The 21,696-nt window shown below is 39.2% G+C and overlaps 1 protein-coding gene across 1 annotated transcript; it reads left to right on the top strand.

Annotated features, from left to right (window-relative positions):
• Window positions 1-19,658: 19,658 nt before the first annotated feature.
• Window positions 19,659-20,754, top strand: LOC124645568 (the record flags this gene model as incomplete). The annotated part of the gene is made up of 1 exon (XM_047185374.1): window positions 19,659-20,754. A coding segment is annotated over exon 1 (1,096 nt), but the record flags the coding sequence as incomplete, so codon positions are not given.
• Between the last annotated feature and the right edge of the window lie 942 nt (window positions 20,755-21,696).

Genomic DNA, 21,696 nt, shown 5'->3' with positions numbered 1-21,696 from the left:
GCCCCGCACTCGCACCCAAGGTCCGCCCCGCCCGCGAAACCCCACCTGGATCGATTATCTTTGCTCCGGCCTACCTGTGTTCGGAGTCTGTTTAGAGACTGCCAGACTCTTCTCGGGAGATCGTGTCCAGTAGGGAGACTTTCTAAGAGCGGGACAAACGGGGAGGGCAGTAAACTCCTCGATCGCCAAAGATCCCGTCTGGCACGAGAGGCCTCACCATCGACAGGAGCAACGGTTTTGTAGAAACCCCTGCGGCTTTTAAGCCGTTGTGGCACAGAGGTGTAATTGTGCATGGGGTGTCGTTGGTCTGTTTCGAGTTTGGCTCTCTCGATGCCAGAGGCTACGCTTCTGCGAACATCTGGTGGGGCAATGCCGGCCAGTGGGTGCAGCATTTGTAACGGGGTCGGCTTGAGGCAGCCAGTTATAATGCGGCACGTTTCGTTCAGTGCTACATCCACCTGCCCAGCGTGAACGGAACGACTCCACACTGGGCACGCATATTCGCCCGCGGAGTAGCAGAGTGCCAGGCCAGTGGTTCGCAGCACCGTTGGTGAGGCTCCCCAGGTCGTGCTCGTCAGCCTTCGCAACAGGTTGTTGCGGGAGGCAACTTTCTGCTTGATATTCTCGCAGTTTTTCCTGAAAGTGAGCGACCTGTCAAGAGTTACACCCAGATATTTTGGTAGCTTGCAATGACTGATAGGTACACCTCGCCACTGGATGTTAAGGGTTCGACTCGCTTCTCTGTTTCGCAGGTGGAATACGCACGACTGAGTTTTTGAGGGGTTTGGTTTTAGGGCGTTCTCCTGGTAATAGGTACTCAGGTCTTCGAGTGCCTTATTTAGGTTTTCCTCTACCTCCTCAAAAGATCCCTGTGATGTCAAGGCCAGATCATCAGCGTACAGGAAGCGAGTCGTGTTTGGGGTAGATGGTTGGTCGTTGGTGTAGATATTTGCCGTTATGCCCAAAGATATATAAATATCAATAAAATATATTCACGTGTAATGGATCAATCTGTTTTAAGAAACTTCTAAAGGATTTTAGAGTACAGAGCCGAACAAGATAGTCCGTCTAAGAGTTACGAAGAAATCCAAACTAACATGGAACTAAATAAAGGATAAGAAATATAAATGTATTGCTCTGGTTCATTGCTAGGCGGTGCACGCGGGTACCAGGGTAGCATGGAACAGCAGAGCGCAATTACTGCGAACAAAGGGACAAACATTTGTAAACAGTATAAATGGAGGCGGAAGCACGGTTCTAATGTCAGCTATTTATTTACTTCGGCGCCTCGAGGCGCCCCCGCGACGCGACGTCGGCCAAGGTAACAAGCTATTTACTCCATAACGTTTGAAAGAACTCAAAATAGCAACAATTTGAAAATGTTGGTGATATCTACATACATAGTAACTGAACATTAAGAAAAAACACTAACAGAATAATTATGAATTTATTTAGCTGTAAATAAGATGACTAAGTTCCCGAGAACTTGATCTGTAGAAACCGCCCGGAGCACAAGCTCGCTGTCGAGTAGATATAAAATCGTCAAATCACTCGAATGCCTTTTGGAAGTAACAACAATTTGTTTGACATTTGATCCGACAGAGCCGGCTCGCTTTTCTAATAGCTCTTCGTCGGAAAAATATAATCCTTAATTACTTTCCTGTAGTGTATGGGGAGATTTAGGAAAATCCGTAATGAAAAATATACGATTTGCTCACAGAACATGGTATCGAGTCGTAATATCATTTTAAGCAATGTTATGTGAAGCTATGTTTGTTTTGCACACTAGAGCGAAAATTAAAATAACATTAATTTAAATAGCAGGACTATGAGCTTAAAAAAATATTCTCGAACCATCTATCTCTCCATATTTCACCGTCAAAATTCAGGTAAATCAGTTGAGTCAACATTCTTATAATGCTCAAGGTATTCAGTCGTACTAAGACAATATAATAATTGATTAAACTATGATGGAAATATTCAGCGAAGATTCCAGCGGCGCTCGCCGACGGCGGCGCTCAACTTGCCGACAACTAGTTAACATTCCTCGAATAACAATAAAGTGCGCGAATACCTCGTCATAACACAACTGTGGGATGAAGAGTCCTCTCCCCTCCTCCGTCCCCCCCCACCCCGCCGCCTCACCTCTCTGCGATAATATTTGTTTGCTCCAGTCTGGACTGGAAACAGCTCCCTAATTGTGTTAGCTACTAGGATTTTTGATCGGTCGGCTATAATAATTGTCGATGGTTAATTATTTTGAACTTTATTATACCTGGAACGCAAACAAATATTGTTTGTCACTAGGGAAAGATAGCTAAAGCCATTTTCCTGAATTAAACTATTTTATTAACGACGTAGTCTATAATTCAGACAAAATGTTCAGTCCAAAACGAGACCAGCGTACTAGATAGATGGCGAGTTCAGCTGACAAAGTAAACCGCCCGCGGCACAATCGTGCTGTAGTTGAATTCCATGTTCCGCCATATTTAGCCAACAACATAAATTGGGTCACCACCTAAAATAGTGCAAACTAATTTAAAGTACGTGCATATACTTAAGCATAAATTAACAACATTTAAGGAAAATTTGCTATGAATAAAATTAAGAGACCTCTCATAACAATAACGTGTACGTGACGTGTTTACGGTCCGTCAGAGCAATTACCTAAAACGCTGGATATAGAGCTCGAGCGAAAGGGTTGGAAGTAATGGGAAATGAAAAGAAAACACCGGAGATAGTCGCAAGTGGGTGTGCTAATGGAGGGCAACCCTTTTGTCGCACACACAAAGAGTAGGCAGTGGGCGCGAGTGGCCGGCGACACAGCCACACCAGTGGACAGCCTCACCGGTACCTACTATTGAGTAATTACTCATTAATCATGGATATTTTCATTCGCATTAATTACGATAAATCTAAAGTTAACCGTTATTTCGACTTCCCCCGATCACCCTTTCCTTTGTAACGTCAGAGAAAGCTCACAAAGTACGTACACAATTAGCCGTCATTTGGTGATTACATTACTTCACAAAGTTTCCATAAAATTTCCCTAAATCACGATCTTGAGTGTTATTTTAAAATATTATCGGCTCCAAGTTGCTTAATATTTTGGTTCATTTCTGATAATTCTTAAGTTGGGAACACGGGGTACTGTCGCTTCCGGCAGTCGGCTACCCCTCTCCCCGCCACCCTAGACACAATGTTTTATTCATAATCTAAGTAAGAACTCCCAAAACACCGATTTGGCCGGAGTCCATTAAAATCCTGTTGGAGTGAATTTAAATATCGCTGAGCCTGTGTCATCCGCTCGCGACGACGACGCGGCGTCGTAGGTGCGATACCAGCCAATTGCTCGACATTGATTCTTTCACAAGAATAATCGTATTAATCTCTCGGGTCACCTTCCAGGAAACTGCAGACACATTTATATCTACCTTAAGCGTTTAAGACGACTTCAATAAAACTTCAAAATGTTCAATTATATACCTAAAATCCCATCAAGAATTTTCGTCTGTCGTTATCTTCTATGGCGTTGTAACTTGCTGGTGTATAATCAGCGTCAAATGGTAATTTGAACCCTTATTACGGCACCATTAAGATATCAAAAATAAATTCTTGTTTCAATTAAAGCCCATTGAGAGACTTTACCATGACATGCTTTTTACAGCGCCATTTCTTACTCGAGACGTTAAACATGGCGGCTCTCGTTAAATATGTACCAAGGAATCATGAAGAGAGTGGAACAATGAAATATTCAAGTATTCTACCGGAGCACCCTCATTTGGAATAATATAAAATATGAGGCAACAACAACTCCAAACCATAATTACTTGTAGGTCTCATCGCGTTCTTAATGAATTCTTAATGAGTGCTACTTATTGTTTAGACATTATGTATTTCGGTACGAATTCTGAATTCGCTTGTAGGTAAAGTTATGAAAAGTTTTTTGTTTACATTTAGTCATTAAGTTTGAAGTCTCTGCAATGCTATGTGGCATATTAATAAAAATAATGACTTACATAACTGAAATGGTTATAGAGTGTGGCAAATAAGTGCGGTATCATTAGATCTAAATTTAAAAAAAAAAAACTTCCATGCTAAGTGAAAAGCGGGCGTCTGCCGTAAATTAATGAACCGGCGTCCGCAGTGGCAACTTTGTCGATAAATCAACTAACTTCACTCGTATCTCATGCTGTGTTACTGCTGCCTAAATATTCAGATGTACTTGTGTCCCGGCCCTAAACAAACAAATTCCAGGGGCTAGGATACACTGCTGCGAGTAACCTTTAATGGCTTGTAAATAAGATATCTTCTTTCTGTAAGCATGGTGGGCGTCAGCAATTTGTTCGCTATCGTAAGATAAAGACTCTACTTCGTCTTTCTGGAACCCTAATACATTAATGTAATGGTGAGAACGTTTAGCACGTGACCACTTAGCCTTATTTAATCGAGCCTGTTCCATTACACATCGATAACATCCATTACTATTTTTTGGGTTTATAACACGGTACAACATCACGTACATACTTCGAACTGAAACTATGTATTGCATAAAGTCTCATAAAAAAGGTTGGTTTTATTTATTGATAACCTTCAGAGTAAACACGAGAGCACAGGCGCGATTTGGCTCCCACAAATATTTTAGTGCAATACGGGTAAAAGCAAACATAAATATTATTCCGCACCGAGAAGTACATAATAGCATTCGTATTAGAAGAAGCTCTCGTGGAATTGTGTTCGGATGTGTGTCACGTAATATTATGCTTTTAATCTTTCACGATGTTGTACATCACATAACATGGGGCTCGCGATCTCCGACAAACTTCATACGAGGGGATTTCGTGCCCTTTGACTGTTGATTTGAGAGGAATGCGCCACTAACTCATATTACCCACCCCTGATACTGAATTTATTTATTCAGCTTATCGGTGTACATTCATCAGAAGAGAATTAATTTGGGGAAATGTTATTTTGTTTTGCACACAACTTGATATCTATAAACCATTGCACTTTATAGAATAGACTGTCTTTTGGGCTTAAACGTCTGTCAATCTAAGATTGCCGATGTAGGAAAATCGCAGATGGCAATGCTACGGCTGAGATTTCGAAGTCCACGGCAAAGAAGATTGGCCAGAGTTAATCACCGTGGCACAAATTTAACGATCATAAGAAAAAATAAATAAACCGGCCAAGTGCGAGTCGGACTCGCGCACCGAGGGTTCCGTACAAATGCTGTATAGATAAAAAGTGAGTTTTGCGCCAACCGTTCAGTTTAGAACAATCATAGTTATGGTAATTTCGTGAGAGTCAAAATAGTTAATATTTTTTATTTTATAATATAACTATAAACCGACTTCCCAAAACACTAAAAAGCAAAAAAAAAAACTATTTTTAGGTGCATCGGCCTAGAATTCGGTGTCTAATGGATGTTACTAAGTTAATTTTGCCACCGACTTCTAGGCCGATGCACCTAAAAATAGTTTTTTTTTTTGCTTTTTAGTGTTTTGGGAAGTCGGTTTAATTTTTTTGTAAAAAAGTTTTTTATTTAAAGCTTTTCAGTGATACGTATAGTTGTCACTATCCATACAAGTGGGAAGTTCTCATCAATACAAAGAATATAAGTCCAAATACGAGGTATTTTACATATTCAGTTGTCGAGTTCCCTCGACTTTCTCTGGTCTCCATCATCAGGTCAGCTTCAAACCTTCACTGTTGCAAAGGTCTTGTCAATACAAATAATTTAAGCCCAAACACGAGGTAGTTTACATATTCAGTTGTCGAGTTCCCTCGACCCTCTCTGGTTTCCATCATCAGATCAGCTCCAAATCTTCACTGTTGAATAGTGCTTTTAGGCGTACACCTGAGTATCAAGTTTTTACCCTATGTATGCCTACAACTTTCGAAGGTTGCCCTCGATTTCTCAGGGTTTCCATCATCAGATCCTGACCTGATGACTATGGGACCAACTGGCAGCTATTCCGAGTCGAACAAAAAAAGAATCACGTAAATCGGTCCATAAACCTCGGAGTAATCGATGTACATACATAGAAAAAAAAAAAAAAAAAAAAAAACATACCGGCCGAATTGATAACCTCCTCCTTTTTGGGAAGTCGGTTAAAAATAGTAGGCCAGTACCTTGTAAAAGTTATTTTATTGAAGTTATTTATATACAACATTTTATTTGAGGGCACGGCAGTGCCCCAGCCAAGACTCGAGCAAAGCGGGCACGGCCGTACCATCTTTTCTCGAAGCGTTTCGCGGCTATTTCAGCCCCCTGTATCTTCCATGTGAACAAAGCTAGGAGTTTAGGTTTTCGATGACCAAGAGTAAGTATTAGAACAAGCTCAGTCTCAAAATTACAAGACATTTGAATAAATAGTTTACGAGCTATGAGCGATCAAAGTTACACCATTTTGTCACTGACTCACTGACCGATCATCAAAAGTCTAAGGTACTTCTAGCAAACTTAGAACCTTCAAATTTGGCACCAAGATAGGTTATTAGCTACATATAAAAGGAAAATTATAAAAACCTTAAAACTTAATAAAAAAATAGGAAACAAATTTATATTTGCGTTTTTTCAAGAACATTGTGTATAAATTTTGACTGCATTGATAACTTTGTTATTTATTTATGTACAAAATGTTACTATTTGTTTTATTGTTACGTAGTGTGGTGTATTGTTATTATGTTTAAGCTAGGTTAAAATGAAATGAATAATGATAAAATCTTTCATATTAATGCAGTGCGACAAATACTGCATGCTCGCACGATAGATGGCGTTGTCCTGGTCTAAATCGCGCTATGGTTTCGTTATATAGCTTAGTATAAGTAGTTCTAAAAAAAAAAACAAATTTCATGTGATAGCGCCATCTACCTCTGAAATAAATCTCTTTCATTCTTAAAGATATTCGATTAAAAAATTCGACAATTTTGAAATTTTTTAGTTTATTTAAAAAAATATGTTGTGTACATATTTAGTTAGTTGCATGTAAGTTAATTTAATTTGTTATACCTATACTTAGAGAAGAAAGAGACCTACAAAAAATAAATTAGATCCCACCAAAAACATTAAATGTAAAAAAAGCCAATCCTCTACGCAATTCCTCCACCGTAAAAAGTTTTGAGATCGCATAGAAGCCAAGTCCTGTTCAACTTTATTTGTAATAATAAATCAATATTTTGTGACTATATCAATAGTTTTGTGCACATTACAATAATATTGTCTTGGCCGTGAGCACAAGTTAAAAGTCGCTCCTTGAAATAATGTGTAAATACCATTGAATTGATAAATTCTATATGGACATGATTTTACGATTGGACTGATTATGGACTGATTGGAATTTGAGATCACCATGGACTAAACATAAGCCATAGTACATGTGCAGTTCATTGATGTTGGATGATACTGACTGACGGTCATTTAATAACAATTAAATAAACTAAAAGTATTTAATTCTGTAATATTAAACTTCATGTTTGACTTTCCCCTCTCCAAGATATGCTGTATTATATTTGTAGTTTATTGTGCTCATGGCCAAGTCAATATTATTGTAATGTGAACAAAACTATTGATATAGTCACAAAATATTGATTTATTATTACAAATAAAGTTGAACAGGACTTGGCTTCTATGCGATCTCAAAACTTTTTACGGTGGAGGAATTGCGTAGAGGATTGGCTTTTTTTACATTTAATGTTTTTGGTGGGATAGTCATCATTCAGAAATCTGATTGAAAATAACTAATTATGTCTTAAAGGTCATGGGGCATATCTGACCCGCTTTGTAAAAAGTGGCGGACATGAATCAAAGTAGTTTTAAATCGTGGAGAATGGTATGACGTTTCTTTGAATATTTTATTAAAATTCCATGGAGACGAATGTCCAGGATCGTTTGAAAAATATAAAAGACAAGCAGTTTCAGAGGATTGTACAGGTTGCAATGCTAGTTTTTATTGTTAAAGACATTTCATAAAGAAGGAAGGTGCCAATCCGGATGACCAGGATATGATGAGGATCTGGAAACCCTGAGAAATCGAGGGCAACACTTGAATATTGTAGGCACGCATCGAGTCATAACCAGACATGTGAGTGTATTTTTGAGGGTACTGGTAAACAGTGAAGGTTTGGAGCTGATTTGATTATGGAGACTACAGAGAGTCAAGGGAACTCCCGAACGGTATGTTGCAACTACCACGTGTTTGGGCTTATTTTATTCGTATTGGCGAAGACTTTCCACAAAGATAGGTTTGACTGCAATTGTGGGATCGACAGCTAAGATCAGATATAGTTATGGGAACTCCTTTACAATTTATAACGTAACCTTGTGTTGGAGCTTATTTTATTTTAGGTGATGAGAATTCACTACTAACTTGGGTTAAAGCAGCCATTGCAGGAATGGGATTTTTTATTTTTGAGGGATTAATCACCTAAAGAGCCCCAGTTTCAGGTTTTTTTCGAAACCGCCTGACGACTTGTAGCTGTCGAATTGTAACAACGACTTCTAGAGAGTAGGATTCGGGGCTGGCTTTACGTTTCTAGAGCCTTGACAAAAGTGTAATTCTGTCCCTTTCTTTGTTTTATAAAGTCGGCATTATTTTATTTTGTAGCATTTTACAAACAAATCCAACTTCAAACATATAAAAAAGCAACAAGAAAACAAAAGCAAGAAATAAATTAAAAAGATGTTAGGTGCATCGGTTTAGAAGTCGGTGTCTAGAGGATGCATCTATATTTATTTAACCACCGAGATCTAGACCGATGCATATAAACAGTTTTCTTGTTGTTTTAGAAGTTGTTTTTTTTTTTTTGTAAAAAGTTTTTATTTTTAACTTTTGTGAAAAGTTCTCGTCAATACGAATAATATAAGCCCAAACACGACGTAACTAAAACATACCGAGTTCTCTCGACTTTCTCACGTCTCCATCATCAGATAAGCTCTAAACCTTCACTGTTTGATAGTATCACCAGACATACATCTGAGAATCAAGTTTTAATCCTATGCATGCCTACAATTTCTGATAGTTGCCCTCGATTTCTCAGGATTTCCATCATCAGATCCTGACCTGATGACAATGGAAATAAACGGCGAGTATACTCTTTCACTACAAAGAAATGATTTCTCAAATCCGTCAAACTTGGTCGTTTAAATTCCCCATTGAAATGAGGAAAATATTTGATGTTTACACCTGATTTTCTCTAGATTCCCATGGTTCACATTGATGCGACTAATGCCATAGTAAATCAGAGCCTTTATCATTATACTGTGCTATATTTCGTTCGTATCCGCCGTGGGTATGGTTTTCACACTAAGGTGCCCAATGACCTTTGAATGATTTAAAATTTTTCACAGTTTAGAGGCCATTATATTTAAGAAGTGTTTGATATGAATTTCACTTTTTATTCAAAACTTTAATATCTCTACGCGTTCATGTGAAAAAGGGTAGGTAGTAAGTTTATAATTATTAAAAAAATATTTTATGTCATGTAAGCAAAAATAATATTTTAATATTTTATGTAACTTCAAATTTATCATTTTCGTAATTTTTCCTTTATCTGTACTATATAACGTTGCTTCGTGCCGAATTTTAAGATTCTGAGTTCACGGGAAGTACCTTGTAGGTTTTGATTCCCTAGCGTGTGACGGAAATTCGTCTAAGGTGTCGGTAAAACTGCTGTATCTTTTGATCGCGTTAACTTAGAAGTTTGATTTTTTCATTGCTTAAAGGGACAATAGACCTAGGTATTTGGTATAAATTTCAATTTGGTACCTTTATTCGTTCGTGAGAAATAAGGTAGTAAGTTTCATTTTATTAAAATATTTTTATTATATTATATAACAAAAAAAATGAGATTTTCGCAATTTTTCCTATATTTGCATTATATAACAATGCTTCATGCCAAATTTCAAGATTCTGAGTTTACGGGAAGTACCCTGTAGGTTTTGATTCCTTTGCGAGTGTCGAGAATTTGTGGAAAATATCGACATAATCGGTTGTATCTTTTGATTGGCTTGGCTTAGAAGCTTGATATTTTCACAGCCTAAAGGGACAATAGACCCGAGTATTTCATGTGAATTTCAGCTTGATACGTCCACGCGTTCTTAAGATAAAGGGTCTTGACAGACAGACAGACAGACAGACAGACAGACGGACAACAAAGTGATCCTATAAGGGTTCCGTTTTTTCCTTTCGAGGTACGGAACCCTAAAAATAGGTATATGAGTAAAGAGATACACAGTATTGTCTGCACGTACATGCCGCAATTCTCTCTCACATTTTCCCTGATTTATAATATTTTCCTTCGAATACAAAACACATGGCTGGCTGAAGTATGCATTATGAAAATATACCGCCAATCGTAGCATGATGGAGTAAGGTATTCTGTAATTTAAAGAAAATTACGAATACATATTTTGTGACCTTATAGTAGAATTGGCGCAACACGGCTTTATTACAATTATGTAGGTATTTCAATTCTTGGAAACGTCACAGTTTAAATATATGTAGTTCGGAAACTACGAACAAACGTTCGAAACGGCTCACTCACACAAACATGCACACCAACGAGGCTCCGAGGGGATCTCGCGGTGCTCTCAGTAACGCGTGTCAAGACGAGTGGTTGCGTTCAATTTTATTTTTTTTCCGAAAATGCCACGAGCGAACGATTTATTTATTGTTATTGTTATACTTATCATCGTTATTATTCGATTTAAGGCCGCAATCATAATGAATTCATGATCTTATAAATACTTATAAATCTATATTATATTTTAACTATGATGCGGCAGTTATGAGGATATTTAAAGCCGATAGTGTAATAGTTTTGTAGAAAATGAAAATCAAAGATAGTATAATAGATAGAAGTGTCATAGGACACCCATCACCCATTTTCAAGATATTCGAGGGTGCTTAAAACGATAGTGCAGTCAAAACGTAAATCCAAGATGGCGGCAGTAACAGATATCATTTTTTTCGTCACGGGTGTCATTTTCATAGTATTTGAGGGTGCTAAAAACGATAGTGCAGTCAAAACGTGAATCCAAGATGACGGCTGCAACAGGTATCATTTTTTTCGTCATGGGTGTCATATTCATGGTATTTTAGGGTGCTAAAAACGATAGTGCAGTCAAAACGTGAATCCAAGATGGTGGCTGCAGCAGGTATCATTTTTTTTCGTCATGGGTGTCATTTTTATGGTATTTGAGGGTGCTTAAAACGACAGTGTGGTCAAAACGTGAATCCAAAATGGCGGCTGCAACAGGTATCATTTTTTTCGTCATGGGTGTCATATTCATGGTAGTTGAGGGTGCTAAAAACGATAGTGCAATCAAAACGTGAATCCAAGATGGCAGCTGCAACAGTTATAATTTTTTTCGTCATGTGTGTCATTTTCTTGGTTTTTGAGGGTGCTTAAAAACTTAAAACGATAGTGCAGTCAAAATTTAATAATAAATAAACAAAGAATTTGGAACGTGTCATAGCAGACGAAAATATTTTTCGGTTAATAATTTGTAGATATTAATGATCAATAGGTATTTTTTATGTAATGGGTTTTTAATTACTATACCTACTCCAGCTGTTTAGGTAGTTAACTAAAGACTTTTAATTTAAAAACTCAGTTCATAAGTAAAGAACAGCTAAAAATAAATGTAAATACAATAACAACAATTACTTAATCAATTGGAAGATTATTTTAAGCAGTAGTTTATTTGTTTGATAATTATGTATATGTATTTGTGTAAAAAGTCCTTGAGCCTTGTCCGCGCAATCGCGCGCGAGCCGGTGCTCGATGATTGATCACTACAGAACAAAAAAGTAAAAAAAAACAACACCAATATCGTTAAAAGTGACAACCCTATTGCTTCAACGGAGCGTAGGTAGTTATGTCCGCAAACAGGCTTAGTTTCCATACTGTCCATATCTTTACCGTGGAAACGTGGCCTGAATATAAATACACAGTAACTTTGCCTGAATTTTCATTGGAAAATGATGTTATTTATGAATCTTTGTGGCATGAGGATTTTCAGGATTTTAAAGCAAATGAAAAGTGTTCACAACACAGGTGTAGGCGCGACAGGTGACTGATGTCACAGGTTTTTGTTCGAGTTGTCGTCCAACACGGAAACAAGCTGTCATTCAACAAAGCATTTGATCCGGCGGTGCGCAGTACGTTTTTGATACGGATATTTGTCCGGCCTCGCCGTCCAAACGTCCGTTTGAAAAATCAAACGCTGCAGGAAATTTCACAAGTCCGACAAGTTTAAGCAAACTGTGATGCGGGGATTTTACAACATTTTATCCAGCAGGATTTAAATGTAATTCGTAGTGGCAACTGACAAAGAACTACACAAAGAATTCCCGCTGTTCAAATGCAGTAGAAAATGTCAGAACGTTGAGCGCGTACCAGGTGAGCAGAAACTTAAAATGCTTAATTCAATGATGGTTTCACGGTAACTTGCTCAACAACCTCTTTGCACATTTTAATATCTTGGCCATTCGTCTTTATTCTGCACTTTTTTCGATTCCTTGGTCTTGTATAAAAATGTTAATGTTCTGAATATTTTTATCTCCAATCGGTACAACATAAAATGGTGAATTTTTAAATTATTGTATTGAATTGCTACCTATAATTATATCTATGGAATTCCAATTATGTTTAAGTCATTGTCGTGATATCAAAATAACTTTGCGAAGTCATGACTTTGAAATCGTGCGAAATTTCAGCACAGTGGAGAGTTCGGTGCTTTTCTTTGAATGAATTCAGTTTGCAACGCGCTACTCATGAATAACGCAAGAGAACAACGTGTAGAATTCACATTCACCGATTTCCTTTACACCGAATAACTGAGTACCTACATAGGTAATAAGTAGATATCTTCGAAGCCTTAAAAATGGTCGCATCATTACCTTTGAGACAGAAAGATATTGCTTATCGTATCCCAAGCTAATATTCCGTACTCTAGCATTGCATTGAAAAGCCTCGGCACAAAGGGAGACCTCCTAATGTAATAAAATAATCCAATACCAGAGCTGTATATAGCTTGTACGAGTATAGTGAGTGCCGAAAGATGACTTGTTCTGTGTATAGATGTATGGATTGTATCGTAGTTAGTAACGTTATGATTGCGAAGCACATTGTGCTCACACGTGATCGGCGACATCAACGGATGTAATTAGCGAAGTCGACGTGTCCGCCCGCCTGCGCTTGACACCGTGTGTTATTATGTCAAATATATTATTTGTTGTAGTATATACAACAATTCTACTAAAACAAAGAATCACTTTAAACCCTACGCGGACAGTACACACGTTATAAACACTTCCAATTTTAATCACATTTCAGGGATGAAGTCACCCCCTTTTTCATTTTACTCCTCGAAGACGAACAGAATTTTGCTTTAGGTGCTTATTATTGTATCAAGCATTGTCAGCGTTAGTCTAGTCGACATCCGTTATCTCCGCAGCCAGCGACACTCGGTTAAAAACACGAGTTAAAATATACAAGCAGCGTATTATCCCAAAAACAATATTATCTAAATAGGCGGAGTTAATGCCTCGGGTAATTTCTTCGTTCATTAATAACTGACAAAGTTGCCGCCTCTGCTAAGCTCCTTGTCTCGCGTACTCGCCGGCCGCGCTCCGGTCAAATTCAACTCCATTCTAGTAAACTTAAAGCTCTAGGTCGGGAATCTGTGTAAGCGTATAATCCTCTCCCCGAGCCATTTTCTTAGGAATACGTAAAATTAATACCTTACATGGTTTGAAATCGCTTTCAATTATAACCCGACCGTGTGTCACCTTCAGCTTCACACAACAACCGACTCATTACGATTCACAAGGCAAGCGTTATCCAATAATCTACCTTTTCCCATTACGGAACATAAGCTATATTTTTAGTTTATTTAACATTTTTTCAAAAAGTAAAATGAAATCAGAATAAATAAATTGTTCGAAACACTTGTCGTGTCTTTGTTGTAATGTCCCTATATCTTGTGGAGGCTGGTCAGTAACTTACCGAGAAAGCCTTGAGGAAGACGAGGCACTGAATGATTCCTTCCATGGTGTCGCCGGTGAGGCAGAAGGTGCCGGTGAGGTGGCGGCCCTTCTTGTCGCCGATGGCGGGCGCGGCGGCCAGGCTGGCGTGCACCAGCGCGCCGCGCGGCCGGGCGTCGCGCGTGGCCCCCAGCACGCCCGGCAGCGGAGCGCCTTCCATCAGCCGAGCCAGCGGGTCCATGCCCGCCTGTCTACCACACCATCGCACTGCCCCAGCACGACCACCACTTATTTCTTATAACAACTATTTCACTGTATGCTTTACTTTGCTTTTCAAACGCAACGCAAGCAGCCTACAATGGCTTTTGTAATTATTTTACTTCATATTAAACATGAACGAACTGAGTAAAGTACCAGGCGATCAGCGCTGCACAAGAAGCAGTTCAGGGGCGCGTGATGACGTCAATGCGCGACGACACCGACATGACGGAGGGCGTGAGGGCGCGCGTGGCGCTGCACAGGCTCTTGCACTCCTCGCACTGACACTTCTGGTGCTCCGGGTTCCAGCACTCACTATTCAACAGTAACGTTACGAACGTGTAGATCAACACTGCCATTCCAACTATTATATATACTTCCATGCTGCACTTACACTTTTTGGCACACTATTTGGCACGTGATTACCTGCCGATATACATGTATGTAATTATGACGAAGATTGTGGTGTTACTTTGAAACATCCGTGGTGTTTGCCGGTCACATTTATTTATGTATGTTTGGGAATTAAGTGTAGTGAAACGGAATATTTTAATAAAATCGAATTCAGGGTTGCTCATTTATCATTTTAACGGCATTTATAGGAAACAAACGGCGTGCGGCGTCCAGCCAGCATTTATGTGCGCGCCGATGATTTACATAGGACGCGTGGCGCCGCCGGTTAAATACAATCATACCGAACATCCCTGGCTGCTTTGCATATAAAAACTGCTCAAAACATTTAACAAACGCGTTTTAAATTGATAAAAACAATGTAGAGCAATTTATGTTCAAATATTTTCTATTATTGCATTACAGCTATTCAGAATTTACTTTTACAAAAGCTCTTTGAAATTAACGACACTTCAGCAAATACATGTTCATTGTAGCGTCAAATACACCAATTATTGCGTGGTACGAGTTGAGTATTTGGCAAACAAAATCAATTGTTTTTCATTGAGAGCAGCAAATGTTAGAGCAATAATTATGATAGAGATGTAAGGCGCATGCGAGATGTGCGCACAACAACAAACTCATTGGCGACTGATTGGGCTCATTGTGAGACGCGATCGTGAATTTTATCTCGTCACGTGCCGACGCTCAATCACGTCGTATTCAATCGCACGACACACCCGCGTACCTACTCACTATTGTGTTATATATTAGCCGGAGCCGCGGCCTGGACCATTTCTCAAAATATATGTCGGAAAATTCGACGTGACACAATTTTCAAGTTTTGTTGACACAGCTACGTTTTAGTTATTTCAGCGGGTTGAACCAGTCGCTTTAAGAAATAATATTATTCTAGGCTACGCTGAATAATCGTTAAATTATTTGGAACATTGCTATAAAATCTAAAGCTAACTTCTAACAAGCAATTACCGGTGATAGTTTACTTGTCACTAGGAGATTAAAGGTTCAACTAGAAATATTACACACGAAAATAATGAAATTGTTGGCCTTCATCATTTATTTTTATAACCAGTGAACCAAAATTATCTGTTAATTGGATACAACTAACTGTTATATTTTCTCAGTAATTAAACAGGCTGTTAACATTTAAAGGTTGTTAATTTCCAACATTAGCTATTTATAGCACGTTATTTTGACTAAATTCGCTATCAGCAGTGCCATTTGTAACTTAACAAGGATACTTCACTTCTATGCCGTGATACATATGAAACTGTTTCCTTTTTTATGTGAAGTTAAAAAGCATTTCATACAGCCATCCCACTTAAAATCTCATACACAACGAAAAGCGAAATTCAAAAGACCCCTTCTTTTCTAACAAACTAATTCAATAAGTTTCTCAGAAGAATGTTAGACTGGCACATGGGTACTAGGGCTGCAGATCGTGCGAGGAGTAGGTAACAAGTGACGGCGGGACAGGTGCACACGGCTAATGAGCGCGCCACACGTGCCCACGTGGGCCATTCATCCGCCTCGCTCCCTCACCTGCACACGCTTATTGTCGCCCTGGTGACACGGGCCGCGTGCTCGCTCTATATTACTTTCACTATTCACTATAGCGTGTATTAACTTTCCTTATGAATATACATATTGGTACATGAAAGAATATTAACCTAATTGAGAAAACTTTTGCTCCTTTTAAACGTGGAAAATGGACTAGACACAGTTAACTTAACTGCTTTTTAACATCGACTTTATCGTTACGAATCATAGATCACTTCCAGTGAATCCCGATATCATGCTACTATGATAAATAGATGGATTAGCCATTCATTTGCTTACATTAATTAATTTATAAAATGTATAGTTAATTAATCGTGAGGGTTGAACAAAGTCTTTAAAATATATAAAACAGTAGCGCGAGTAATCTCGGAAGCGCGACCTCAAAGCGTTCATGACAGTATTAACAAGGCGCTCGATCTTTCATCTCTTTAGGTAAATATTTCTTCTGTAAGATTTAAGGCCGTTTAATCTTGTAATGTAAGCCTTTACAAATTTAACTTTACCCAAACTTTGACACGAGTAAGGTCAAGTGCTGTTTAGTTTTTGAATTTCATTGTCCACGCCGGAATAATATTTACGCTCAGCAACATTTGCACAACCAACTTAGTTTGTGGGTACAGCTGGGCTCCCAGGCGAGCTACCACGAGTCACGACTTACAACAACATAAGCACAATACAATTTAACTTAAACCCGGTAATAAAAAGCTCAGACAATAGGCTCCAAGGAATTTCCCTTAATCACCCTGTGCCGGATCTCATCCGACAATCTTTGCAAATCGTGCAATTACGAAATTTCAATCAAACATCTTAGTGCGCCTTATGGATGTGGTAAATCCGACTCTGTTATAGTACAATAGGATCGAGTTTGGTCTGCAGTGTCAACAAAGGGCAGGTCGTCCGAGTTAAGCGCGTTAAGTTGGGGTACTTTATGAGTGTTTGAGCTTGCATGCATTCCTTATTCCTTCCATTTCCCTCTCCTAGTTCCAAAAACTGCCACTCACCAAGCGAGACGTGGCGCCACCGTCAATGCAAAAAACTTTCGCGCGAGTGCCAAAAAATACGACGCCGGCCGCCATAACGCGCCGCAAATTAAAATCAAAAACTGTGTCTAAACTTCTATAAACTTCTTAAACTAATCAAAAGCCCCTGCAGGGAGTTACTGGGCGCCCATCAAACCATAAATTACATGTGTACAAGTGATCTGTGCAGTAGCGTGAGTGGATCAAGTTGCAGCAACCGGCGGAACTTTGTAAGTACCTACTGATTCCTATTTCCCATCGGTCCTGTGTGCAGCTTTCCATAAACCTCTCACAGAAAATCTCGTCCAGCCTTACAACCTGGATAGATCTGTAAAAAACCCTAATGGTCTAGGGCTTACGGTCAACGAAGCGCCGTTCAAGTCACACCATTTTTTTAGTGATCCTTCTGAGCCGCATAATACCTATATCTAATTGTTGAGTGTGCTTGGTTCAAATCGTGTAACCTACGACTCAATTATTACGTTAAAGTACTTAGTTGTCCATTTTTAGTCATTGAATTCTAAACAATACCTACAAAATGGATAGCAAAGAAACTAAACTCAAACTTCTCGTCACTCAACGTGAGTACGTATTTCGTGAGATTCAAATTTTATTCGATTTATCTCGTCAAATAACATCCGATAAGTCCAAGTTAGGCCCATTTAAGAGTAGGTATAGACGTATTGACGACTTGCGACATGAATACATAAATTTCACGAACGAAATAAACTCGTTAAAACTAGCTTTGAATCCTCAAGACAGTATAAACATGAAAACGGTTGATGCCTTTGACGACATGTACTACGCAGTCAACGAAGTCGCAGAAATCTACCTACAGTGTGATAAAAGTGAAGCCGCATTGCCGTTCCGCGACGCCATCTCATCGGAGGCAACCGGAAACCGGAAACCATTTGCGCAACCACGTTTACCTAAAATCGAACTTATTAAATTTGACGGAAATATAGAATATTGGCAAACATTCTATGACACATTTGCATCTCTCGTGCACAATAACGAAAACATTTCTAATATCGAAAAGTTTCATTATTTACTTTCTTGCCTCACGGGTTCCGCGTTATCAATCGCCAAGGGCATTCCGGTCACATCAGACAATTATCAAATTGTTTTCGATGCGCTAATAGATCGGTATCAAAATAAGCGAATCTTAGCAGTAAATTATTTGGAAAAAATCTGTAGTCATCCTACATTAAAATCTAGTAATCTTAACGATTTACGTAAAATCACTAGTTTATTACAGGAATCCGTAAACGCTTTAAAATCCATTAAAATCGAAAACCTTGGTGAATTTATTTTGTTTTATTTATCTTCTCGCATATTAGACTCTGATACACGAAAGCGATTCGAAAGTCAAAACAAAAGTCAGATACCTACTTTTATCGAATTATTAACATTCCTACAAAGTTATCTAAAAATATTAGAAGCTAGTGAGCCTTATAAATGTAATTCGAGCAATAGTTTGCCACCGATGGCACGTAGAAATAACAATAATTTTACGAAGTCAAAGTTATCATCATTTCCCGCGCATTTTAACGATAACGCGGCATCGATGTCGTGCGATGAGTGCACAGGGCCGTACTCAGATGCAGGGCCGCACTCAGGCGCGAGTTCTAACTTTAATAATACATCAAATGTGAATCTTGAGTCAATTTTAAATCAATGTAATTTGAATACAGGGTCGAACTCTAATACAGGGTCGCATTTTATTGACAACAATTTAATGCAAAATAATAATTTAAATAATCCTGATGTTCATGCATACTCAGTGTCAGATAAAAAATTCGGGTGTGTATGCTGTGGATATTTTCACCACACTATTTATAAGTGTCCGGTGTTTAATTCAAAAAATGTAAATGAACGTGAATCTTTAGCCAAATCAAAGCGCTTATGTTTCAATTGCTTAAAGCCCAATCATGCGGCTGATATGTGTCTGTCCAAAGCTTGCTGTACCAAATGCAACGCGCGTCATCACACGCTACTTCATCGCGACCAGGGCCCCAAGTCAGCGTGTCCTGTGACTTCTTGTGCTACTCCAGCGGTTCCAGCTTCTTCTGCTGACCCAGTAGTTACTCTTAATTCTATGAATACAAGTTGCAACTTGCAGCAACATCGCTCATTAGTGTTATTAGGAACATGTGTGGTTAGGGCGTATGGTCCTTGTGGTGTTACACATCTTCGAGCACTTATTGATAGCGGTGCACAGAGTTGTTTCTTAACAACTGCCTGCGCACTTCGATTAGGTTTACCCTTACGTAGTTGTGATTATTCTGTTGTTGGAATAGGACAGAATCCAGTGCTTGAAGTCAAAGGTGAAACATCATTTACGATTCAACCATTACACTCAGATCAACCAACTTTTACGGTACGAGCTATTGTCATGGAAGCTCTCACCCATAAAATGCCTTCAGTAGAAATACCTTCTTTTGTCAAAGCTAACCTCAAGCACTTGGTTCTAGCTGACAGTGACTTTGATAAACCCGGTGACATTGATCTTTTGTTAGGCGCAGATATTTTCCATAGCATTTATAATGGTCAACGACTTGAAGTAGGCCCGGGTCTACCGGTAGCCCTACATAGTGTATTCGGCTGGGTTATCACGGGCAGGCTCGACGCTGAGTGTTCGCCTCCAGCTGAAACGTCTACACTTTTGGCTTCCACAGCTGCCTTAGACAATGTGGTCAAGCGATTCTGGGAGGTAGAAGAGCCGCCTAAGCAAACGATTGTCAACCCGGAAAATGAAAAATGTGAACAGATGTACACAGACCTCGTTCGACGCAACGAAGATGGAAGATATGTAGTACCTATGCTACTCAAGGAAGAACATGAGCAGTTAGGAGACTCTCATCGCACGGCCTTATCCAGACTTCATAATTTGGAGAAACGGTTCCTTCATCACGAAGACCTGAAACACGATTATGGAGAATTCATGCAAGAGTATCAAGACTTACATCACATGCATCAAGTTGAACCTTCTGATACAGATTTTAGATATTTGATTCCGCATCACTGCGTCATCAGACCTGACAGCACGTCAACGAGACTGCGTGTAGTTTTTGACGCCAGCGCGAAGACATCTAGCGGCATGTCTCTTAACGATATTGTCTACACAGGTCCAAAACTTCAAAACGATATCGTTGATATTATTACAAAATTTCGTTTACACAAAGTAGTCTTCACAGCCGACGTTTCCAAAATGTATAGAAATATTGAACTTCGTCCTGAGGACCGCAAGTATCAACATATCCTGTGGCGTAGCTCAACTTGTGAAGAAGTCCGTGAATATGAACTTAAGACTGTGACCTACGGCGTGAGCAGTTCACCATTTTTAGCCATCCGTACGCTACACCAGCTAGCAAACGATCACGGTGCATCATGGCCGGAAGCTGCTTCCATTCTGCGTCATGACACGTTCATGGATGACGTCACCGCTGGCGCTCCTTCAGTTGAAGCTGCCTTAAATCTGAAAGACGGAATTATTAATTTGCTGAATTGTGGTAAATTCGAACTACGTAAATGGAGCAGTAACTCACCTGAGTTCCTTGCACAACTTCCTTCTGAACATTGTCAAGTTCCAAAATCATTTTGTGACGATCAAAACATACAAACTTTAAAAATATTAGGTCTGCAATGGGACCCGAATCTAGATCTTTTTACTTATTCTCAATCTGAATTCACTCCAAAATTTACAAAGCGTTCCATTCTTTCTAATGTTGCTCGCATTTATGACCCATTGGGTTGGTTAACTCCCATGGTGCTTAAAGCTAAATTGATTCTTCAAGCCTTGTGGAAACTTCAATTAAATTGGGACGATCCTGTGCCAGACAGTATTGCTCATCAATGGACTGAGTTTGTCTCTGAGCTCAGTTACCTCAAACAAGTACAAATTCCTCGTCATATTCTGCCCTCAGACGTAGTAGAATGCCAGCTCGTTGGTTTTTGTGATGGTTCATCCAAAGGTTACGGTTGTTGTATTTATTTAAGATCTGTCTGTAGAGGTAAAATTTCAGTTAAATTATTAATCGCGAAGTCGAGAGTAGCTCCCATAAAACCAGTTACGATTAATCGCCTCGAACTTCTTGGTGCAGTACTTCTAGCTCGGGTCTTGAAACACATGGCTGACTTGTTAAATCCACACCTGAAGCTCTCTCGAGTGATTGCCTTCACTGATAGTAGTACAGTTTTATCTTGGCTTAATACTGAACCTTATAAATTAAAGACCTTTGTTTCGCATCGTGTAGTTAAAATTACCGATCTCGTACAGATTCAAAATTGGTATCACGTATCGACCTCCGATAATCCAGCTGATCATAGCAGTCGTGGGTTGTCATGTTCACAGCTGATCGCTTCTGATACCTGGTGGTCAGGTCCATCTTGGCTTTCTCTAGAGACTTCAGAATGGCCAGTTTCACAGGACGTATACGTGCCACCTGGAGGTG

Source organism: Helicoverpa zea, unplaced genomic scaffold, assembly GCF_022581195.2.
Source record: "Helicoverpa zea isolate HzStark_Cry1AcR unplaced genomic scaffold, ilHelZeax1.1 pri_000069Farrow_1_scaff_2_deb, whole genome shotgun sequence".
NCBI classification, from domain to species: Eukaryota; Metazoa; Arthropoda; class Insecta; order Lepidoptera; family Noctuidae; genus Helicoverpa; species Helicoverpa zea.
The sequence above is the reverse complement of the archived record's forward strand: the minus strand, read 5'-3'. Positions and strand labels throughout refer to the sequence as shown.